This window comes from Thunnus thynnus, chromosome 12 (assembly GCF_963924715.1).
Source record: "Thunnus thynnus chromosome 12, fThuThy2.1, whole genome shotgun sequence".
In the NCBI taxonomy this organism is placed as follows: Eukaryota; Metazoa; Chordata; class Actinopteri; order Scombriformes; family Scombridae; genus Thunnus; species Thunnus thynnus.
Genome location: NC_089528.1, coordinates 25,207,408 through 25,233,002, shown reverse-complemented (window position 1 = coordinate 25,233,002; position 25,595 = coordinate 25,207,408). Strand labels below are relative to the sequence as shown.

Sequence of the window (25,595 nt, the reverse complement as noted above, 5' to 3'; positions counted from 1 at the left end):
AAAGTGTTTTATGCATATATGTTTGTCTGTATGCATGAGCTCTCAACACCATGATCAAGGCAACAACATAAATAAATGTTTTTGTGTGTCCGTCCTCCAGTCCCCCCTGAGGACCCGGTGGTCGAGGGAACCCCGGAGCTCCTGCTCATGGCCGGGAATCCGTACAACTTGACCTGTGTGACCCGCGGGGCTAAGCCTGCAGCGCACATCCAGTGGACCAAGGATGGAGTCGCTGTGGAGGGGGCCTACCAATCCACAGTGAGTCACACACACACACGCACACACATTCAGCTAATAAGAAACACGTGCACAAGGCAAGAGTCACGCAACATAAAACAGACATAAAACCATGAAGAATTTATTTCACTAAATGAGATCTGTATCTCACGTGCCTACTGGAGGCTTTAAAATGGTTTGTAACAGAAATTCTAGTACAATAGGAGTACAATGTGTTCCTCAGTCGAAGCCCAATGATGTTTATTTGTTTATATGCTTTTCGCCATGGGCAGTGTGAGGGGGAGTTACTGTATGTACACCTCAGGCCAAGCAGCACTCCAGAAGTCCTGCATTAGAGAAATACAGTGTGCAGTGCAGTTAGCATGCTAGACAAACCAAGTCAGTGCACAACCTAATTTCTTGATTGACAAAATAATAACACCTTAGTATAAGGGAGCCATATTTAATTAGTATTTGTGATGGAAATTATGCCTTTTCATGCTTACAAAGTGCAAATCCTGACCTGCTAACAAGTGAAGTGTTTTGTGCATTGAAACCCGATAGGAGACTTTAGGTATTTGTGATCCATTTAATACAGTATGTGTTTCCAAAAGTGCCAACACAGACAGGGAATAATCATTGAAAAGATCACTGCATGACTCCATCACTACTCCATCGCTACAAAACTAAAATTTGTCAGTTTTCCAGTGATTGTCCGCAGTATTTAATACCCAAAGGAAATGTCCTAACATCTCAGACAAAGCAATCGCTGCTGTGTTAAAAAGGCTCAACAGGGGAAGAGACTCTGCCATTACTAATGACACTAGAATGAGATTCCAACCAGCTACAGCTCAATCATACTATCACATTGGTTTATAAAACTGTAATGTCAAATGGCAAAAAAAACATTTTGACCTGACAAAGATCTGACTTGGATCTAAATGTTGTTTATTTGAATAAATATTGCGGCTTTGGAGTGAATGTGCAACTACTTATGAGTTACATCAGATCGAATTTGTCAACATAGCATTTTGTCTATGTGTCATCTAATAGACATACTGTACTGTACAGTCACATGATAAATGAAATGTGCAACACTGTCTGCAAGCCAAAAATGGAAGATTTATTTAAAAAAAAAAAAAAAAAATCTAAGTCATGACAGTTTGGTCTTGCATCCTTCATCAGTTGAATAAATGTCACAAGACCAAAATCTTGAGAGAGTGTCACGCTTTTCCATCATCTATCTCACATACACACCTCTCCCACATGATGCCATGAGCGCAGTGTGTTGTTTCAGACATGCACACTTTTTTATGCCTCTTTTTTTCCCTCCTGTGTGTTTTATTTGTCGTTTATCTTTGATTTATTCCTTTATTGTTTTTTGTGTATATGCCCTGAGAAGCACTTTGTGACTGGTGTCTGTAAAAGGTGCTATATAAGTAAACTTTATTTACTCACTTACACACTCAGTCAGGCTGCAAATGCAACTGGCTCAAGTTTTGTTAGCTGTTTTACCACATTTAAGAGCTTTTGTGCATGAGATCTCAGTAATTATAATATAGTCATGGATTGTTTTCATTTCAGAAGTTTTAAAGCTGAATTTAAGATAATAAGTTGCGTAATTAAATGGCAACTAATAATATTTGGATGGTTCTTTGTAGATTAGACATGACATGACATTATATGCACTTTTGGTATTTCAGTGTTTCAGTGTTCACCTGCACACAAACCATAAATGTATTCAGGTACATAATGTTTTGATCTCAGTCAGGTCTTTGTCAGGTCAGTCTTTACCTGATCCAACTGATCCACTGTGCAGACATTACTTCCCTCTATAGCCTTGCATCTACATGTGATGTACACGCTCTCACACACACGTACATACAGTATATAGGCAGCAACCGTACTCGGTGACACTTGCACACACACACACACTCATACATTTTGCACTTTTTCACCCACATTCACACTCTCCTCCCGCTCCCATATTCTCTCCTACACATATGAAATTATGCCTGCAAGCACACACACACACACAGACACACATTCACATATGCACACTCATGCTTTCATATGCACACAGAAGCAGCAGCAAACACTGACTCACACACTCAAACACAGATGTTTTTACATCTCTTGCAGCCCATTCTATGCCCCCCCCCCCCCCCCCCACACACACACACACACACACATGCTCATACATATTACATGCTGCTCTTATGTTACTGTGATACTGACCACGCATTTACACCACCGTGAAGGCTGTACATACTTTTTTAATAGATTTTGTAGCTGCATTGCAAAACACCTCACCTCCTCAATCAAATAACACTGGATATTATGTTCTTATCCTGCAGGATTATTTTCACTACTGAGAAATCAATTATTTTCCAATCAATAAAGTAATCCTTTATTTTGAAAAAAAAATTAAAAAATAAGAATAACGCCCATTACAAGCAGATAAGATACAAATCCTCACATTTGAGAATCTGGAACCATCATGTTTGATAATTTTCTTTAATAAATGACTTAATTTTAATTATCAAAATTGAGTTTCTCTGATCAATCAACTATACATCTCAGCACTTCTATGTTTCTTTACAGCTTTAGTTTGAGTTTTGGGCTCTTATTAAATGCAAATCCCAATGCTATCATAAAATCAAAATTGCTTCAGTTAATTGAACGAACATTTTGTAGAAAGTTACCTTCCTGCACCAACATTAAACTTTTGAATTATGAAGATAAAGAACAGGAACATGTCTTTCTATAAAATGTCTCATTAAAATTCTCCTTTCGGTCTTCAGCTTGCACCATCTCTCCTCATGTTGTTGCTATTTCTATCTTCAGATTTCTATTTTATGTTATTTCTTTAACTCTCTTGGCTCACTTAGTAACCCTCCTATGTCTTTCTCCCTTCTCATTCCTTTCCTTTCTTTTATTTCTCCTGTGATACTCTTTGTTATCTCCTCTTTTTTTGTCCTTTTCTTCTTCCACCCGTGCTCCTCCTCTTCTTCTTTGATCTTCCTCTGTTGGCTCCCCTCCCAAAATTCAACCCACCGCTCTACCCACAAACCTCCTCTCCTTTCCTCTCCTCTCCACTGTCTCACAGGAGGTGTTGCCGGACAGGAAGAGGGTGACGACCAGGAGTTACTTGCCGATCACGCCGGTCGACACCGACAGCGGCAGCAACTTCACCTGTGTGGCCAGCAACCCGGCAGTGCCGATGGGCAAACGAGCCACTGTCACCCTCAACGTCCACCGTATGTTGCTTTTTTTTCTCTCTTACAGTGTAAAGGTGTGTAGGTGGGGCTCAGGTGGGGTCGAGCTGTTTTTCTGTTGACACACAGCAAAATCACTCTATAATTTTAATCAGCTGCCCCTACATTTGTCAACTTGGGCAGCCTCTATTTTTCACCGTTCTAAACCCCAAATCAAAGTTTGATTTATTGCTGTCATTGATTTGGCACAAATTTTGACGCCAGTAATTTTCACGTAAAGTTGATTTTCTTCAACATCTGGAAAACTGCAAACCTTTGTTTTGAAGGGTTTTAAGTTGTGTCCCTGAGGAAATAAATGACTGCTTGCAAGGAAACTGTAGTTTGAATTTTCAATCAAGAAGAATGATGTGTTTTTCTGACCCAGTGTAGCTACTAATTACTGGGAGACAAACTGCAGTAACAGTAGATGCTGAACCAGTGATGTTTAAAAGCAGTGGCTGTACAGAAGTGGAGCTTCGAAACACCATATTTTATTATGACTTTTATACTTTGTGTGACTTATTTGTGTGGAAATCAATCCTAACGCTGCTTGCTACAGCTGAAACACTCCAGGCATTCATACCATCATTCAGTTTATCTTGAGATGAACATTGAATACGTCTGTTTCCCTGTGCAGATCCTCCTACAGTGACCCTGTCCATCGAGCCTCGCTCTGTCCTTGAGGGCGAGAGAGTCACCTTTACCTGCCAGGCCACTGCTAACCCAGCCATCATGGGCTACAGGTCTGGAGGAAATGTTACCAGAAGTTTGCTTTTTTTTTATCTAGAAATATATATATTTCAGTATACTTAACTTCAAATAAACAATATCTTATAATACTAACTTTAAGTGTATTGTTGCAGCTTTAAGTTCAGTTCAAAGTGTGATGGACTTCTTGATTCTGGTCCTGCAGTGCAACATCAAAAACCAGATTGCAAATCTGTTAAATGCCAATAGGTTTTCTTTCATCTATTCTAATCTACTTGTAACCATCCTCTGGAGGTGATCGTAATTTCTGCTTGCAGAACAGAATTGGTGAAAGTATTGAATATTTGCACAATTAAGCACAGACTTTTATCCTTGGTGACAATCCGGAGACACTGAAATGGCTATATGCTGTACTTTAACACCGTACCTTTTAATCTGAGTTTTGAGACTCCACTAGAGGGTCTCGGTACGGGACCTCTGCCAAGTACTTAGTCACTAAGCCTATTAAGTGTATATTAAAATGTCATCTAATGGCAGATGTACACTATGGGTATATGATTTTGAGTTAGATATCTGGCAAGATACAGTACAGATAACAGATGAATATTTCTTTAACTTGCAATCATTCCCTCAGGTTCTGACATAAAGGTTCTATAAATGTTAGTTTAATAACATTCATTGATAATATACAAAAAACACACATTGGTAAATTGTGGAAATCTAATATTTGGATTATTATCAATAACTCATTATGCTTTTAAGATCTCCTGCTGACAAACGAACATAACAATGATCTGTAACGTTTGATAACTTGTTAAACGGTGGAGTGTTTCTCTGTCAGGTGGGCTAAAGGTGGCGTGCTGCTGGAGGGCGCCAGGGAAAGCGTGTTTGTCACCACGGCAGATCACTCCTTCTTCACCGAGCCCGTGTCCTGTCAGGTGTTCAACGCCGTGGGGAACACCAACGTCAGCATCCTGGTGGACGTCCACTGTGAGTAGAGGGCAAACATACCTGAGTCATCTACAGTATTAATCTATTATCGATTAATTTCAGCTCAGTTATGCTTTACTGGCATGACTTTTTGATATAAAAAAAAACATGGTGACACACCAAGTGAAAAACACACAAAAAAGTTGTGAATAAAACAACTAGTCACTGATATAGCAGAAACACTTTAAAAATAAAGCTAGACATAACCAGAAGAATCATAAAAAGAAAAAAAAATGTTTATTCCAGTAAAAGAAACAGGAATCCTACACCAAAACAGACCTGCTTTATGGGAGACAGCCACAGAAAAAAATTACTAAGGAGAATTTGAATAAACACTTTTATTTTGAAGGGAAACTGTTTTCTAAGGGAAACTGATGCCATCACCACTTGGTTATTGCCGAGTCTGTATTTTGTTAAAAACGGTCTCTTATCATGGATTTTAATTCTCTCTCTATCAGTTGGTCCCATCTTGGTAGTGGAGCCCAGGCCAGTTACGGTGGATGCGGACTCTGACGTCACCCTGAACTGCAAGTGGTCTGGAAACCCTCCTCTCACCCTCACCTGGACCAAGAAGGGCTCCAGCATGGTGAGAACAAACCAAACAAAACTTACTCTGACCTTTGAAATTTAAAGGTACTCTCTAATTATTGTTCTATTTTTGGTCAAATTTGATCATTTATACAGAAAGAAAGTGACCCAGACCCCATTCTTGTATAGACCTCTGGGCAAATCCTTCAGAAAACCCCAACACAAACTTATATTAACGTCTAAGACCCAGACTTCATAAATGTTTGCTTAGTTGTAAAGCAAGCGGTTAGTGGTAAGGCGCCGTCTCCATATCTTAAATCTTTAATTCATGCCTAACAAGTTAAGAAAAGCACCAGTAAAAAACTAATGGAGCCTGCCGAGTAAATCAACATGTTTTATGAATTAAATATAAATCTCCCTCTCCCCCTCTTCTCCCCGTCTGTCTATCTCTGCTCTCAACCTCACAAACCTGCTTTCCTGATCTTTCTGCGTATACTTATCTTCTGTACTTGTGTATATGTGTGCAGGTGCTCAGCAACAACAACCAGCTGTACTTGAAGTCAGTGAGCCAAGCTGATGCAGGCCAGTATGTCTGCAAGGCCATCGTACCCCGGATCGGTGTGGGAGAGACCGAGGTTACGCTCACTGTCAATGGTGTGTTACTCTCTACTCACTCTGCTATTAATAACAGTGCTGATATTAGCAAGAATTAATTAAATTATGAAATGCGTAGGACAGAGCCTCCTACGCACAGCAACACTCTGCTTCTGTTTCAAACATGGAAGAAGAGGAATGAAACGAGGGGGACCTCCATGATGATTTTTGATCCAGAATCACTCTGTATATCATTTAATGTACATTATACGTCTGTATATGTCTGACAGTTGAAGCCATTCATGTTGACCTGGCCTGATTCATTCCAGCTCAAGCTCAACCAGAACTCCACAGCTAGTTTTTCAGCATTAAAGGTTGCAGATTGCAACCAACTGAATACCCCTCCCCCTCCAAGCATGTAGGAGAATCTAAGGTGGCTACAAAACACGCAAAAAATGCGAAAGGTGCTCTCTAGAACCAGTGTTTGGTTTGTCTGTTCTGGGCTACTGTTGAAACATGGCGGTGCAACATAGCAGGGGGTAGAGGACCCGCTCCCTATGTAGATATAAAGGGCTCATTCTAAGCTGACAAAAACACAATGAGTCTTATTTTCATGGGATTATACACTAATTAAAACATACTTATGAATATTATATTCCATTTCTGCCAAGTCTGTTCCACTAGATGCCAATAAATTCTACACACTGAACCTTTAAACCGGCCCAAAGACAATATTTCAATGTCAAAACTCTCTCTCAGAGAGTCCAGCAATTACCTAATAGATCAAAACCGACTCTAAAAAGAACACAGTGACAAGAAGAGAGTTCACAAATTTTCCTCAAATCTTAGCCAGCTGACTAAGTGCCCAGTCAGACTAGAAAGTGTGACAGCAAAATTCATTGGCGAGTCTTCACAAAATGTGCTGGAAGCGTGGAGATGTAATGGCTACTTGCACTCTCGTTTGCTACCTGGACAATAAATAACCACAGATAATTCAAGGGAACGTATTTGTACCATCCACTCCTGTCTCCTGTCTCGACTGACTGCAAACCACGCCGTGTCGCTTGTTGAGCTGTTTATTCTACAAAGGAGCTGGGTTATATAACATTGTGTGGTTTCACACAGCTAATAGCTCTCTCCATTTTAAGCTCTCCAGCTGGTTTTATACAGAATTTGACAGAAGGGGTTAACAGTGGCACAGGTTTTAATTTATAGTTCAGCATCGGATTTCACTCAGTGAAAGCATCACCACAACACTAAATGCATGTCATCATATGTGATCAGACTATATCATGCTTTAATTTAAAAGATACTCACAGTAATTGTGTTTACATTCTTTTCATTAGGTAATATATATATTTCATTTTGTCTCATTGCTGAATAGAAGGCTGTGCAGCTGCTGTGTTTACATTATTTCATTCACTGATAGAGAGCGAGAATTGCAGGTTGGCAGAGTCAATGGTTTTGCTAGATGTGTGTTACCAACTTCCTTAATGTTGTCTTTACTATTAATTATCTCCACTGGCATCGGAAACTTGTAGAAGAAAAAAAACAATCATCCCAATCTCATCAATCACAGCTCTTGTAGCATCCACATCTCCGTACTTACATTTTTAAGGAGGTGCACGTTAGCTGTGACGTAGCTTATGGTGGCTACTTGTATAGGCTCATCTTCACTGCAAGATGTTCAACTGTCATGATTTCAGCATATGTTTTTAAAGTCAAAACGTTAAATTCCAAGTGAAAGCACCACACATAATTTAAAAACAAGTTACTAATGTTGGTGTGACCAGACCCTAAATCCACAGTATCTGATCATCATCATTTTCCATGTAACACTAACACTTCATAACAGGTTTCTTACCAGTTCAACAAATATAATGGAAGCTCCGCATCAGTATCAGTAGAGTTTGTGTACAAGCATGTTGACTGAAGAAACACATTCTGAGTTGTTATTTCTGTAAATTGACTTACAACAACCTGAGTAACGATGTTGAACTCATTCACGGTTATCACCATTTTTATTTTGAATGTACTCTGGCTCTGGAACATGAAGATCACATCCCTGTTCTTAATCCCACCTACAAAGCTCTGATTGGCTTAGTTATTTTACCAACTGGGAAACAGACATTATGAGTATAACACCAGCCCAATTTGCTGAACCAGGCATTTACCAGGCTATAGTGTCTTCTTGTAAGTGGTCTCATGTTTACGGCAATCATAGTAAGGTCTATTCATTAATGTGGTGATGATTTGTTGTTAAGAACAAAGCTATTATGCCCCTTTAAACCTTTTGATGTGTTGTCATAATCCTCTTATGTCTCTTTGTCTTCTTTATCTGTCTTTCTTGTCTTGTCCTGTCTGACTTGGCCAGGCCCCCCCATCATCTCCAGTGATCCGGTCCAGTACGCTGTCAGAGGAGAAAAGGGAGAGATCAGGTGCTACATCGCCAGCACCCCCCCACCCGATAAGATTGTAAGTCCATCCTCGGAAGTTGTAATCTGCTGCAGAGGTGCTCGACCTTTTCAGATCGCATCCGCCTCAAACAGAAACCTGATCAAAAACTCCTCTGAAAAACAAAATGATTTTTTTTTACTTTATGTTTCCAGCTAATAATACTAGCAAAGGGAATGGCACGAGTGGCATTGTTCTCTCCAACTGTGTCATGAGTATGTGAGAACGATCTGTTCCTGCTCCGTGTGGTGGAAGGTGTGACTCATCAAAAACAGCTGCTGTAGTGTTTGGCTGAAATGAATGAGGAGACACGCAGTACTGTACACATGTTCCAGTGAAGTGCTGGAGTGCAGCAGATGATGAGAAATCACGACAATAGAAGAACATTGCTTACTGCTTTTAGCGTTACCACATGTTTATTAGTTTTGTACAACTTTTTAAGGTTGCAAAAGGCTTAGGGTTGCTTGCTACATTGAATAGTTTAATGAAATGTGAACTGAAAATGAGATCCAATTGTGGAAATAGCAGATCCAGTTAATAACTGTGATCTAATCATCTGATTTGTGACCCAAGGGCTGTATATGATATGAATTCATCACAGCATTACTACCATCCTTTTAGCTACCATGCATTTCAGTTATTGACATGGCTTTTATTTTATCTGGTACCCTTTGGATAGATGGATTGGCTGTTATGGATTGGATGATTTTCTGTTATTTTTCATACAGTTATGATGTCAGATGTCTAGTTAAACATGGTTAAAGTTCCAAAACTTGAGGTGAATAAATGTAGAAATGTTCCCTGCAAGACAAAAGCCACAGCTTCAGCCTGCTCTGAATGCTTCATTTGAAATGTTAACTCTACTTCCTCCTCGTAATGACAGCATGCTTACAAAGGGCTGTCTGTTCTTAGTCTTTGTTGTTAGGGCTGTTGCTAAGGTTTTTCCATGGGTTGCTGACAATGTCCACTCACATATTTGGGATTAAGGCAAACATGTATGGATGACAGAACGAGAAAAATAAGTGAAATCCTGCCACTAAATACTACTGTTTGTTTATGAAGCCTCAGGAACCGCTGGCAGTCTGCTGAGGGGCAGCTTCTGGAGGCCTTATTAATCACAATGACATTTCTGCCCTTCAAAGCCAGTCTAGAGGAGTGGTTCCCAAACTTTTTGATTTGCAGTCCCGTAAAATAAAGCTATGTCTACTTGGAACCAATTCTCAGAGTCTGCACACAGCATGTCAGTGGGTTGCAGCTAGTTCAACCGAAGATGGATTGTTTCTTCCCATGATCTTTAATTGAATTGAAATAAATAAAAGCCTAAATTACACTGTAGTTAAAAATACCTGAAATTCACAAGACAAAAAGGCAAAATTACAAAAAAGAAACATTATTCTGTAGCAAAAAATATCTATTTTTTCTGCTTCCCTATCCTGTTACAGTAATCATCTTGTGATCCCTCAGATTTATCATGAACCACTGGTCTGAGCTCATGTTTGTGAAAGATTTGAATCCTGTAACAATTGGTATTTTTTTCCCCTCTTAAACAATTTCTATCAACTCGCCCATTTAGCCCTCAGCTCCTCCAGCGTCGTAGGTCAAAGGTGTGTCTCTGAGCAGCACTCAGGTGATTTCTAAAGCAACACTGAAGACCAATTGTTATGATTGTCTCATATACAAACAAAAAAAGAACATATAAATACATAAATATTCTACCTATCGTTGCTTTAAGAGTAAATTTATTTACTTGCAGTCACCATGAAAGGATCAGTGTAGCCCTCAAACCCTCTCTATTTTAGTATGAGTCAGACCTATTCGTCTCCAATTCAGGGATCCCTTTTAAAGTGGTAACCATCTTTTCTTTAAAAGAGAAAGCTTTCACACAGATTGCTTTACTAGAAAACTGTAATGGAATATCCTGCTGAATGTGCCATGACTGCAGAATTGTGTGCTGCTCTGTTATTCCCGCCTTTCCAGAAAGCAGCAGAGTACGATACTTGATCAAACCGCAGTTTAATATAAAGTGTCTGCTTGTTATATAAGAAATAAAACAAGTGGTACTGTATGTGATATAAACCTTAGAACCTACTAGAATGTTCACAAAGCATGGGAAGAAGCCAAAAAATTGAACTAAATCCAGTAACGACATTTGAGTTTTCAAGACTAGAATGAGTGAGAAAGAGAGTGTGGGCGTGAAATAGATTGAAATGAGAGAGAGAGAGAGAGAGCGATGGAGGGAGAGTAAAACTCTGTACATTTCAGCGTCAATTATCCAATTGTGCTGTGCCGACATGACAGAAATCTGAGCTTTTAGGAAGCTTCAGCCCCCTGCTGCACTGGCAGAGAGCTCAGAGCGTATAATGTGATACGACATTATAGTCTCGGCTTAATGCAGAGACACAAGGACTTATAAAATATGGAGTATGATGCTGTGTGTGTATGTGTGTTTCATGTGTGTGTAAAAGAGATTGAGAACCAGACACTGAAGGACAGACAGAGGGGGTGCAACAAAATTATTAGAAAAATTTTAAAAAATTATGAGTGATAAAGAAAGAGAGGGATTGTGAGAAGCAGACTGTGAGAAACAGAAAGATGCGAGATTGTCAAAGAAAATGATTTTTATTATAAGATTTCTCCCTCACCCCCTCTTGATCTCTTGATCACATTCTCCTTTTTTTTTTTTCTTTTCAAAACAGGTTAAAAGGTGCATTAGCCCAACATATGGATCTATGTATATTTGATATCACCATGCTCTATATTTAATAACCTCAAATTTCTACCTCAGCAGATTTTAAGTGGAAAAACCTGCTTGAGTTTTTATCGCTCAAATACACTTGCTACACTCTGTGTGTGTGTGTGTGTGTGTCTATTCTGATTTATTTGTAGGTAATTTCTCTCTTTTCTTTTCAAGCCTGAAAAGGTTCCGCACAAATTTTATTTAGACATATACTGCACTGGGAGAACAAGCTAGTTACCAAGGTGTGAGAATATAATTTGTTTTGCTTAAAATATATTTCCTGCCCCGGCTCGCTTTAGTCCCTCTTAACCTTTCTTAACACAAGCCCATCTGTTTGCTGAATGTTTATTTGTGATTGTGTGTGTGTGTTTGCATCTGTATGTGAGTCTATTGTGGTTAATACTATTTAAGATAAGCTAAAGTTAAATTAGCATTATTGATCCCTGAGGGGAAATTGTGTGATTGCTGCAGTAAAGAGTGGAGTTTAGATAAAAATCAAACAAATTAAACTTATTGGAGATTATGTCCTCATCATGCTAATACAGAGCTCCTATCAGCTTGAAGGACTTCCTGCTGTGTTGAGGAACAGATTTATAGATTTACAGATGTTTTAGCGTACAGATGTACCAAGCCTTTGATCTTAATCATAAATTGAACTACACCTGCTTAGCTATTTTAAGTAGCTATTAAGTAGCAGATCAAATGGATTTAACTTTAGAAAGTAAAAGTGTTTTCTAGTGTTTCTAGCTTGTAACAACTTCTCTGTTTTAAATATGTTATTGCAGGTAAAGTATTCTGTAAATGACCTTGACACAGGTGTATTGATAATCCCTCTGTATGCTCCTCTCTATCAGTTGGTCAAGTTTGTAAACCAACACGTCACTCATTGCGATAAGCCTTAACACGTCATCTCCTAAATTCAATACCTGCTGTCCATTGAACCATGGATTAGAAGACTAATAAACCCTCTAAATTGTGATTTTCAGGTTTGGGCATGGAAGGAGAATGTGTGGGAGAAGGAGAAAGGCACCCTGATGGAGAGGTACACCGTGGAGCAAAGTAAACCTCCATCCCAGGGTGGAGCCGTCCTCTCCACGCTCACCATCAATAACGTCATGGAGTCCGACTTCCACTCACCGTACAACTGCACCGCTTGGAACTCCTTCGGACCCGGCACCATGATAATCACCCTGGAGGAGACAGGTACTGCATGAAAAAATGAATATTGCAGTTCACAGTAGTCACCATGTCATAGTTTTACTTATAAAGCTAGTTACACAGTTCATGAGGGTAGTTTATTTCATAGTGTCATCATCAGTTGTTTCTCCACTGAAAACGACAAATACAATCTGACACAACAATATGAAAGGACCATAATGCATATTGACATTTCGTGGCAGTAATCTGCTTTAGAAGGCAGCAATGTGCCGATAAAAGAGATGAGCAGAAGAAGTCGAGGAAAGTCTTTGCAAATATTCTATAAGATAGAAACTCATTTTTACATGTTTGTTTGGCCTTAAAGGCAGCCTGTGGGGTCTTTGACCATTGATGGCACTATGAAGCTCGTCTAGCACACACACAAGGATGCACATATACAAGCTCAACCATGTGGATGAAGTGATACACACTCCTGCCAATAATTTCACGTTATTCTATAGTTTTGCAGTTGGTGGCGGTAACGCACTGATGCATGAAACTAGCAAACATGGATGTAACCAATGCAGGTTTCAAAATACTGTAAAAATAGGTGGCGGAAATGTTTTATGAGAAATAAGAAGTATTCAAAATGTTAATTAGGCTTCAAGGATACACAGACTGTTTTTAACTAAGAATTACTGAATGTTAGTAAAATTGTGTTTGTTTTCAATTAAAACTCCACAGGGTACCTTTAACATCCCTGAATGAGTTGCTCTTCTCTCTTTTACAAACTGAAGTGCCTTTGAGCAAAATTTTTTAAGCAGTGGCCTCAGCTGGAGTGTAGACGATAGATAAAACACTGTAAGTCCATTCTGGATGGTTACGCATTTTATTTTGAGAGCTTGGTATGTCACATTACATTGGAAAAATGATTTCTTCACGCTCTGTCAGTCTTCTCTGGCTCTTATTCTTTCAGCTGTCAGATTTTGCAGGCTTCAGAAAATCTACCAAAACATCTTCAAGAGAGAGAGAGAGCTTGGATTTGTCCATAGGTTTTACACTAACAGTATTTTTATCCCTTGTCTGACTTGCATGTCTTATCAACATAACCAGCCTCTCAGAGATTCAACATTAAACTATAGGACACAACAGGATTTATGCTGAAAAGACATAACATCCGTGTAGGTTTCTGTAACAATGAGTTACCAGCTGTCCCTCAACCCCGACCCTTCTCTGCTTGTGTTTGTTTCAGATATTGTTCCAGTGGGAATTATCGCCGGTGGTACGGTGGGCTCCTCCATTCTGCTGCTTATGTTCCTACTGGCGCTCGCCTTCTTCCTCTACCGCCAACGCAAAGGCAGTGAGTGCACACAGTGGTTCTCTAATATGTGTGTTTGTAGAGGCACACACACACACACACACACATACCGTATATGTCTATTAGTCTTTCATCCACTCTCCCACTCTGTCATTCTGCCATTCCACATTTGAAAAAGGCAACATATGCCAGCCGTATAGCATTTTATTCAAATGAGATTAATGAATATTCATATAATATGGCAAACTGCCTTAAAACGCCCACCATACATTTCCCTTTTCATTCTACTGACATGAAATTGTATGATTATTTTTTTAATAAATCGTATTTATATGCCGCTCATACATTAGATGAAGTACAAAAATAACAGAGCAGAAAACAAGAGCATTTAAAGGTGAATAGTATTTAAATTATGAATTCCTATATGTAATTTCTACAGCCTACGGCAATCCAATTAGCATTTATGAACACAAACCACTCTTCCACAAACCAGAGCGCTAAACAAGACGTGGTGTCTTCAAGATGTTTGATTTTGAGGCACTTCATAGCAAATAAAGAAGTGGGAAAGACAATGAAGGTGACTGACTGGCAGAGTCCCCAGAGGGATTTTCTGGAGATAAGAGTATACTTTCTGGTTCAGAGCAGATAACACACTATAGAAAAGATATCATTTGGAATGAGAAACTCAAACAAACAGTGTTGTTGCTCCAGATAAGCTGTCTCTCATTTGTTGTCTGTGCTGCAGATCAAGACTTCACAGATGCAAATCTTTACTTTCAAGGTTTCTGGTTGAGGAAGAGAGTTGTTCATGTTGACAAATATTGACTGCTTTGCTCTACGCATATATGAACTAAACTGAGTAGTATTATCATTTCAGGTTACACAAGTCAATCATTTTTATATAGGAATATACCATATCATATATCATATCAGCGTAAAACCCCAAATGTTTGCTGCGACACAGATGATGATCTTATTAAGCCTAACCCACTTGAGTAAAGCCCTTTTCAGACAGATCTCTACCTTTATGTGTTGCTGTAACCGTTATGTCAATATGACGGCATTCAATTCAGACTTATGTTATGTTAGAAGTCTTCAGGTCTGCCCTAATAAGACTTCTGCTGTGTTACATAAGAAGGCGCATGTCTGAGAAAGGCTGAAAATGCTGCAAATTTACCCTTTTCTCCAAAGGATATTGTTTTCTATTTTTCTGTTGCATCTCAGGAAATCATCTTTTACATTACAGCATATCATGTCTTGGTACTGAAGCCCTCACAGTATCTTTTTTCTGCCATTTGATAATTGGCACAATAATGGCCCAGTTTGTATGTATTTATTGCAACAATCTTGATGGCATAAGATTTTTTAAACTACCACTGAAAACTTTTAAATCCTACACATCTGGGTTTTAAACTAAAAACAATGTAGATCTGCTGCAAAATCTACATTATCTTTTACAACCCTAAAAACAGCTATAAAGAAATGTATCATTTAATCATGATGGATACTGAACTCCTCAAAATTCAAACTGTTACCTCTTCCTGCCTTTTGAGGCTGCCAGCATCCCAAATTTCCTATTGCACCATTATCAAAAGAAACTACAGAAACTAAACAAAATAAGGCAAATAAAGGGCCAGACAAGTCAAGAGAAAACAAAGCGAAACCGAATTAAGTGTTTTTGTTGCTTTTTCAGACCAGACTGTTAAATAAATCAGTAATTTATCTTGACGTGACCCAGAACATGACCAGAGGTTGTGTTTTTCTTCCAGGTCGCCGGGGTGTCACCCTTGGTAAACCAGACATCAAGGTAGAGACAGTCAACAAAGAGACCCACAGTCTGGAGGAGGAGGCAGCCAACGTCTCCACGGCAACCCGTATGGTCAAGGCCATGTACTCCGTGAGTAGACACCCATCTGAGTCACCGGAGGGCCGTGGAGAGGAGGCGTATGGGTCAATGGCCTTAAATGTACAGAAACACTGACACAAAGGGCGACATGTCAGGAGAGGCTGACACACACACACACACACACACACACACACAGGAAAACTGGCACGTGACATATGAAAATGCACTTGCAAATACACTTTTAGGCACACATAGAAAAACTGTTCAAACACACAGATAAAGGGAAACAAAAACAGAAAACAAAGTGCACGCAAAGTTCACACACACCAGCCTTGCAAACACACAAAAATGCACACACAAGCACACACCATGCTAATTCCCAGACATGATAGAACACACACAAACACACACATTTATTCTCAATCCTGAAATTTTATTGAAGAACTTGCACTTACTCAAAGACATAAACACACACACACACACACACACACACACACACACACACAGACACACACTTGCTTTAATGGTTGTGTTCCTTTTGAAAGCGTTCAACCCTGGAAGTCCCGGAGAAACAAATCGACGAGGCTCCTTTGACGAGGTTTTAAAGCTCGGCCCGAAACCTTCTTTTTTCCAACAACTAATCGTTTCTCGTCTTCCGCTCTCTTGGGATGAAAAACCTGAAACTCTGTTTTCCTCTCCCCTCCCTCTCTTCTTTCTCTTTTCCTTTCTCACCCTCCCTCTTTCCGTGTGTGTGTTTTGTTGTCTGATGGTTTAGTTTCTGCCCTCTGTTTCCCTCTCTCCCTCCACTCAGCCGTTCAAAGACGACATGGACCTGAAGCAGGACATCAGGAGCGAGAGCGACACCAGAGAGGAGTATGAACTCAAGGTGAGATGGATCGCCGCTCACAAAGACATTTTGGCATTTTGACATTGGACTTACATATCTGCAGCATCTTTAACATTATATCATGCATGCTGCACAGTTTCTTCATTTGTCATTAGCTTTATGATCAAAACATCCCAGGTTTTCTTTTCCACAGGTGCAGAACTTGAACTGCAGTTAACAGCCTGGTTTTCATAACAACACCTCTCTTGTTCATTATCAGCATCACTGAAGTTCCCACAAAACCTTGAGTTTTAGGGTTGCGGTTCAAATCATATATTCTTCTAATTTTTCAAATTAACCAAACTAAAGGAAGAAACGAAGTACTCCAATGCTCCATGTGCTTATGCCATGAAACCTAGTTTATCCTGGTAAAAAAGAAAGTTGCTTCTTTGTTTCTCTGGCTCATAATACACACACTGTATGCTTCATCGCTCACACACCATTACATTTTTTGGGCGTAGCATGAACAATAGCACGGCACCTACTGCACCCACATCGCCAAGCATGTCAGCAAAGTGCCAGTTAATTTCAACAGATGATGTTGGCTGAGTCAGTCTCATCTTTTAGTTGTATTTGCATTTATTTTGATGGTTTTTTAATAGACTTTGATTAACCTTATTCAATTTTCAGTCTGGTTCACTTTGATTTATGGGTTTTTTCCCATTTCTTCTGTTATACAGTAGAATTTCCAGTCTTTCTTTATGATTGACACCATTATAGAGTTAACATCATGCCAGGCTAATCAAAATACAAAACTTACCTCATCTTCTTTATATACTGAATATCTGAGTGGTTATTGTTTTTGCTTCTAATAAACTGCAGTAGAAACAATAGTATTATAAGCCTAATAATCTTCCATGTGATCACAGGATCCAACCAACGGCTACTACAACGTCCGAGCCACTACCCATGATGAAGCGCGCCCCCAGTCCCGTGCCATCCACTACCAAGGAGAGTTTCGCTCCCCGAACCCAAACAGCGGACCAGCCGGTGCCACATCCAGCGGACCTTCAACTGCCCCCAGCGGTGCAGTTCCCCCCAGTGCAGTGCCAGGTTCCAGGGCAGGCTGCTACGACCCCCGCCCGCCTTCCAGGATGTCCCATGCCACCTACGCCCAGTTCAACACCTTCTCGAGGGCGGCACAGAGCCAGCAAGCACCTCCCAATCCAGCGCTTCAATCGCCTGGAGATTACCCCGGAGACTGTGGCCTGCTGGACAGCACAACCCAGCTGGCCTATGACAACTACGGATACCCCTCCCAGTATCCCAGCTACCGCATGGGCTTTGCCCCACCCATAGAGGAAGGGCCAGCCTACGAGATGTATCCAACGGGACAGGGGACCGGGCAGGGGCCAGGGCCTGGACAACAAAGTCCTGAAACAGGGCTGGGGAAGTATGGAAGCTCCACTCGCTTTTCCTACTCGTCTCCGCCCTCTGACTATTCCCACAGACACACACAGCGGATGCAAACTCATGTGTGAGATACACACTCTTGGACTTTGTTTTCACAGCAGCAGTACTTATTATACATACACACAAAAATACTTTGAAATTAGAAAAAAAAAACCCACGTTTCTATACATAAACATTCTGTTTTCTGTTTCCATAGCTACCAGTGCATGGTATTTGGTTCAGTTTCTGAATCGCTGACACCCCAACATTGAACAGCAGTTAGCAGCATCACATATAATATAGTTAGCAGCAATATAAATAACACACGCAAGGCGATACTCTCACACATTTGCGTAGACTTTGTGTTGTGTTTATGCTCCAACAAAAGCAACAGCGAGAGCCACAATCAAGAGAAGAGATACAAAAAGAGAAGAAGAGCACTTTGAAGACAAAAAGAAGAATAGCGCCAGGAGCTTAAGGAGGTGCAGAGAAAGTTTTTCCTCCCTGCAATCCTCTTCTTGCTTTCGGATCATCTTATCTGCATCACATGTTCCTTCCATCCCATCTCTGTAAATAAGTGCAAAAGGAGATTTGGGTCATTTTCAAGTTATTTCCTTGTACAAACCTATAGAGTGTGATGCAGCACAGTGACTTACAGCAAATTTCCCTGTAATTCACATGTTTTGCATTTTCTGACTCTCACATAGTGCAAAAATAAACACACACACACACACACACACACATACACACACACATACACACATACAGATCTTTAAAGACTTTATGTTTTTATGTATTGCAGTAACTGGGCAGCTTGGACTATAAATATATATCTGGCACTTTTTGATCCTTTTTTCTCACTAGAATCTGCCCAGTGGCCATTGCTTACAAGATCTACCTTGATTTAAATGGGACAAACCTTATGAAGGTGGTACAGTGAGTGACCAGAGTGCCAATGAATATGTGCCAACACACAAACTATTGAGGTGTGTCTTCTTTTGTAAAGAGTGAACAATGAGATGCTCTGGACAGCAAGGTTTTGTATGTGCCACATCTAAGAGGAAAGGAAAGGAGTGGTAGCAAGCATCTCTAGAAGCTCCTTCTTCTCTTCATCTCTCATTTTATATCATGATACATTTCTACGCTTATCATTTCACTCAAGATCAATGCTGTAGACAGTATTTGTGAAACGAGGTGTGGTGGGAGCGCTTTTTTCATTCAATGAATTTCAGCAATTTGTACAAAAAAAATACCTCCCCTACCCTCAAGTGTCAAAAAGTATTTGTTTCTCTCACTTGCACAGTAGAATAGATTTTTTTTCCATATTTATACCGAAATGTATGAAAAAAAATGGCATTCAGAAACATTTTATAGTATTTTTATAAGGAGTTGTGGACCAAAGGTTCAGAGTTTTGGGTGACACTCACTTTTTAATGTGTATGTGGCAACGTGATCGTTTTTGGAAACGTTCTGAGTTTCTTTAAAAGAGATGGATGGTGTTTTTAAAGTGGATGTTGTAGACTTAAATTAGAAAATTTGAAGAGTTTTATTTCAAAATGATAAATATCCGGCCAAATGTCTTTGGTGGATATCTCTTTTTGGCACAAAACTCTTCCTTTGACTTCCAGTCTTCTGACTGGACTGCCTTTTTCAAACGTCGACGACATTCAAAATGATGGATGGAGAACAAGCAGCTGCTCACTTTGAGTCCTGCTGTGAACTTTGTAAGCGATGAGAACGTTCAAGTGTAGTCTAACATATCAAAATGAAGGTACAGAGGGTTCTATCTAGCTCATATGGTACTTTGTACATTTATGTGTAAGTATGCTGGTTTCCTCAGTGCAACAGAAAATTTGGTGGTATTCTATGTCAGAGATTTTTCCATTATATTCTGTTATCTTTGGTGTGTGTGATTGGCCTTTAATCCCCACAGGTACATAATGTTGCTACTCTGCTCTGACCTCAGCTACTGTAAAAGTCCGACATTTGAATAAATCTCCACTGCATCACTTCTCAAATGTTTTGCAGCAAAAGAAGAATTAAAATGTATCTGTTTAGTCAACGTAGAATCTGGCGACTGTCTGCAACTGTCACAAAAACTAAAGTTTTTCTTGCAGTTTTGTAGTTTTGTTTACAGTACATACCTTAATTACCTTACTAACAACCCCAACAATGACAACCTCTCTTAACACTGGTTGCATACTTTTATTTGACAGTTGTTGAGAACTTAAAGATTTGAATGGCTGTATTCAATTCTCAATTTTGTATTTGTTTATGAAACAAAATCTCATTAAGGGGGAAAAAAAGGAAACACAGAAATCTAAAATTCAGCTTTGGCCAACTTTTCTCAGATATTTCTCCAGACACTCACGTATAGAGTAAAAAAAACTGACTTTCAGTGATTTACTGATCCTGTTGCAGGCAGTGCGGATGCCAGTACAGCTACTTTGATACTACTGTAAATTTAAGATATTAGTGAAAAACAGTTGGCTTGTCTACCATAAAGCTCCAGTTGGCTGCAGAATTGGTGTATATTTGCATATTGGGTTGTGTTAGTGAGATTGGATTCAACATCTCCCGACTTCACCTCGAACATTAACAATCATTTGTTGATTAGGCTCCACAGTAGCAGCGTCGATCTTCAACGTATACTGAGCTTGAAATTAAAAGGTTCCATCTTCCACCAGAGCAGATTCTGTATTTCATGGAGCAACACTAATGTCACATTTTTTTTCCTTTTCCATTTTTAAGGAACATTAAGTAATAACTGACTTTTTTAAACTTCAACTGACAACCACCAGGAAATGCAATGTGATTTTATTTTCACCTTTACCATACACATTTGCTATGTTGGATAGTCAAAGTAAAAAGTGAGAGAATGCAACAAGGAGTCACTATCGTATCATACATTTCTGAGCGATTAAAAACGAGAACAGATGAGGTGCACAGGCTGCAAAGTGAAACCAGAAATCTCAGCTCCAACCTCCAGAGGTAATCATTGAGTCTTTTATACTTATCAGCCACCTTATCAACCCCTCACAGATGCAGTATATTATGGTAATTTTGTGCTAAGGGGCAGTAAAAATTGTATTTATTGCCCCTGTTTTGAATAAACACGTTCAGAGAGGAAACCACAGCCACGCCATTTCTGATTAGAATATCAGATAGAACCTTTTAGCTCCAAGGTCACAATATAAACCGTTTCAGTAGTTATGGAGAGAGGAACGGCAGATGGAGCACCCTTTTAAATTTATATGGTTATCACAGCCTTGGTACTGCATATTATTACCTCTTTACAACCTCTTTTACAGAGTTGTAGCTGTGCAGTATTTTGCATCTCACTTGCAATGTCGTTATGACCTTGTGTAGAATAAGTAAATTTGACACTGTGGAGGTACTGAGGCCAACAAATACATGGCCAGGCCATCCAGGTACTTAGTCATTACCTCTAACTATTTACAGTCTGTTGACAGTGGGGACATATAAATATGTAAAAGACACCATAGATGCCAAAAATGCAAAACAGATGTTTAGATTTAGTTCAGCACTGAAAAAAATATGTGTTTTGGAAGGGAATCTGGAAGTGTTTACTCCACTAGGTTGTTATTTCATGTCTTTTTTTCCCCTCCTCCCCATATGTACCTCTCACCACGGTGTGTACTGATACTCTTTACTCTCTATTCTCTCTGCTATGTCATATAAATAGCCACCTACCAACTTCCAAATTTAGAGGTTGAACTTGTGTTTATATGAGAAAAAAAAAAAAATCTTATCACAACATCGTAAGCCTTTCTCCCATAGCTTTCTTCCAAATCCTCTTCAAGTTGATAACATATGGAGTAGATATATAGCACTCTAGTTTGCATACATGTTTGTATGTTGGGGGTCTTTTTTTTTTAGAGAATATATAGCTTCATGAGCTCATTTCATCCTCAGTGTGCATTTATTTCATGAATTACTTCCTCTGTATGAAAAGCAGTATTTAAAATCTTATTTTCTTTGTATTGCTTTGTGGTGTTACATCACAGCTGGAAGAAATGACTGTGGTCAAAAGTGTGTGTTTAAACTTTTATACACAATATTTTACTTTTTTTTTTTTTTTTGGTATTCATCAGATTTGGGAGGGGTGGGGGGTTGGTCTGATTGGTCACCCCAGCAAAGAAAAAAAAAAAAAAGAGAGGGGATATTTGCGTCTGTGGCCAAAACGACTACACAGCCAGGCCACAAATAGCCAAAACTCTGTCTCAACTAGGCCAACCCAGGCTAGAAGCAGGCCAGACCCACAGCTAACTGCTCTGTTCCATGCTGTGCTGTGTTGTGCTATCCCTGGCCAAGAGTGACTCAAGTGGCTCAGTGTCCATTTTTACCTATTGGAGTCTTCTTTGAGTGCCAAAAGACTGTGCAAAAAATGAACTGAGCAGACAAACAAATGCAGCAGCCATTTGTGTTTGTTGTTTGTGCGTGTATGGGTGCTCTTGGGTGATGGTGTGTGTGTGTGCTACCAGTTTAAATCTGCATACATGCACATGTGCTGTATGTGTCCATTATATCTGTGACAGCTTGTAACCCCACTGTCTTTTCATATCATTGTAAATGTGTTGGTACCACTGGACTGTAGGGTTCGACTGATGTTTTTAGGCAAAAATATCTGATATCAGTCATGTTGTCATCTGATGGTATGATGGAGGTTCCTCCTGACCACATTTACATAAACAGTCTGAAAAGGCTGCAATGAAATTAGATTTCCTTTACAAATTGTGTTGATTAATTGAATGGTTCAATTATAATTTCTGTAAAGGCAGTGTTGTTATAATTCTTAAGATTTTCATTGTATCAAACCAAATTTTTGATACTATTTCTGGTATTGGAAATGATATATTGCCGTTTAAGGAATTTGCATTCTGTAATTGCTTCTCTATGTCGTAGTTTTCATTGTTACTGGCCAATTCAAATAGCTTGCCCAAGCAAGCTGTACTACTGCAACATCAGTGTCGACTGAAAATGCTGTAGCAGGGATGGATACAGCACCTGCTACTGACAAACCTGACACTGAAACAAAGCAAAGCCAGATAACTCAAGACTCTAATGAAGCAATTGTCCAATCATAGCTTAGCAACCGTAACTAGGCATGACAGGCCTGTCAAGCTTTGAATTTCTCCACATGCTGCAGCAGTGTCAATGAGGCTGAGATAATCTGTATTTAAAGAGTTTGGAAGATGGTGTCTTTTTTTTCCTTTCAAAAGCATAAGAACAAAATTGTAAAAAAAAAAAAAACAAATTAAAAAGTGTTTTTATCTGCTCTAATGTAAGCTTCAAATGTTAACATGGCTGGCTAACCTGCCAAATTGCATTTCATTAGCTAACTACATTTTGTGGGTTACAGATTATGTTTTTTAAAAAGCCCTGTTCACAGTAGCACATCCACTCTGTAGTATTTTGTCATGTGTGGAAGCAGGTCCTGGATGCTACTATATCAGACTTTATGCTAATGTTAGCAGCTCTGTGCTGCTCTTTATTGGGTTTGGGGAAGTTTACACCTCAGTAACCCCAGCCAAGTTTATGATTAGTCTTAGTTAGCTACCTAGCTAGCTACAGCTGATAAAACCTGCCAGTGACAGCCATTTGAGCCAGCAAAATTGATAGTCGCTCGCAAGAAATGACGAACTTGCTTTCGTCTCCTTCAGTCTTAAATCAAACCCATTCTTTTAAAAATTAGTGTGGTAAATCTGCCACCGTTATCACTGTAAACTGCATCTTGTGCTAGAATGGAAAGCTTGACAGATGTAGCAACAGCACCTAAGGGGAGCATGACTCAGCAAATATTCAATTCAGTCTGATTATCAGGCTAGTGAACAGATGCATAAGTTGCTCTTCTTATGATTCTTTTCTGCCAGAGTAGCCCTTCAAGGCATTGCTGCCCCTAGTGGTTGATATTTTGAACCGACTCGGACCTGGATCACTAAAACACATTTGAACACACATGCCGTTACCATCAGTAGCCACAGATCAATGAAAATCTTAAGGACTATGACTTAAAACTGCCTGAAAGAGGTGCAAATCAACAGAGTTTCATCTACATTTTATTGGCCCGTGGTGCTTTAAAGGCATTTAATAACATTGCTATCAGCTTTAAAAGCCACATATCTGTCAAGCCCTAGTAGAAAGCAGGACAGCTGGGAAGACAGAGCGAAAGAGACATCGCATGGCCTTAGGAGACGAGGAAGGAGCCGAGCCGGCCCGCTCGTCCCTCATCCAGCTGCTGAGCCTGTCTGCTCTCTGGAACAGCTGCACGAGTGAAGAGGATTAACTGATGTCCAGCTTGGTATCATTATGAAGACAATGATCAGTAAATTGAGAAGGTTTCCATATTGCACTTGAAAATTGTGTGAATTGGAGGTGCGCATGAGGACAAGAGAGGGAAGGTGTGTGTGTTGAAATAATCATATATTCTCCATAGTCCAATTCTTTATTTTTATCCCTATATATTGTTCACATGTGTATTATGTTCATGTTGGGTTTGAATACTCGTTTATCCCTTTTATTCAAGAAAAAAACTGTACAAAACAGATATTATTGAAATTCTCGTTTATTTTCAAATTTCTTTGTTTGATTTTTTTTTTTTTTGTTCAAATTGTATGTAATTATTTTTCCACACTATTACAGAAAATAAAAGAAGACACGGCTTTCATAGGAACAGTGGTAAAGTCTCCTTTATTTCACATCTATTTATTTCACTTAGAGTTCATTTTTTTCAAATTATAGTTCGTAATTTTAGAAATGAGGTTTAAAAAAATGTTTTCAACTCTTCACTTTGAGTGAAATTTGTACATCGCACATACGGTACTGTTTATAATTAAGTTCACAGTATGAGTGACAGAACCTGAAGAGTTATATGACAATAACATGACAGTTTCTCATGTGGATAGTAAGTGTGTCTCCATGTATAGCGCACAAGCACAAGAGCCTGTAACGTTTACCTAAATGTTTAGTGCCGCTCAAAACACAAGTCAAAGACAAACGCCTGCACAGCTTTAGTCTCTCCTCTCATTTAAATCTAATGTCTGGTCTGTCTTCTTCTTCTCCCCTCTACTCTTTTTATACTTCTCCTCTTTCTCTCCTGTATTTTGTCCTTACGTCTCATCTCTTCACCACTCCTCTCACACCGCGCTATGCTCCTGTCTTCATTTACTTCTACTTTTCTCTCCTCTCCTCTCCTTTTTCAATTCTCCCTTCACCTCTTCAACATCTCACAACCTTCCTCTCATTTCCCTTTCCCTCCTTTCTTCCCCTCCGTTCACCTCTCCTAACAGTCTCCTCTTTCCTCATGTCATCTTGTAATTCACTATCTCAGCTGCTTAACCCCCACCTCTCCTCCTCTCCTCTCTTCTCTTACTTTTTTCTCATTTTTCACCCCACCACCCCAATCACTGCAGTTCCACCTATCCTATCTTGTCCCATTCTATCATATAATCTTGCATTTCATTACATCTCTCTAACCTTCTCTTCCCCTCCTCTCACGTGTCTTTGCTTTC

The 25,595-nt window shown here is 39.5% G+C and overlaps 1 protein-coding gene across 2 annotated transcripts in view; it reads left to right on the top strand.

The window, feature by feature from the left end:
• kirrel1b (kirre like nephrin family adhesion molecule 1b) overlaps positions 1–23,963 on the top strand; it is a 76,547-nt gene extending 52,584 nt beyond the window's left edge. Inside the window, exons 4-15 of one of the 2 annotated variants that reach the window (XM_067606586.1) lie at positions 101–258; positions 3,326–3,476; positions 4,111–4,216; positions 5,023–5,171; positions 5,630–5,757; positions 6,227–6,353; positions 8,668–8,768; positions 12,471–12,687; positions 13,874–13,981; positions 15,709–15,836; positions 16,597–16,671; positions 17,541–23,963. In XM_067606586.1, the coding sequence (XP_067462687.1) occupies positions 101–258; positions 3,326–3,476; positions 4,111–4,216; positions 5,023–5,171; positions 5,630–5,757; positions 6,227–6,353; positions 8,668–8,768; positions 12,471–12,687; positions 13,874–13,981; positions 15,709–15,836; positions 16,597–16,671; positions 17,541–18,152 (2,060 nt within the window). In that variant the 3' untranslated portion in view covers positions 18,153–23,963. Of the gene's footprint in view, positions 1–100; positions 259–3,325; positions 3,477–4,110; positions 4,217–5,022; positions 5,172–5,629; positions 5,758–6,226; positions 6,354–8,667; positions 8,769–12,470; positions 12,688–13,873; positions 13,982–15,708; positions 15,837–16,560; positions 16,672–17,540 lie in introns of both variants that reach the window. The other variant, XM_067606585.1, reaches the window with a different exon arrangement.
• The last annotated feature ends 1,632 nt before the right edge of the window (positions 23,964–25,595 follow it).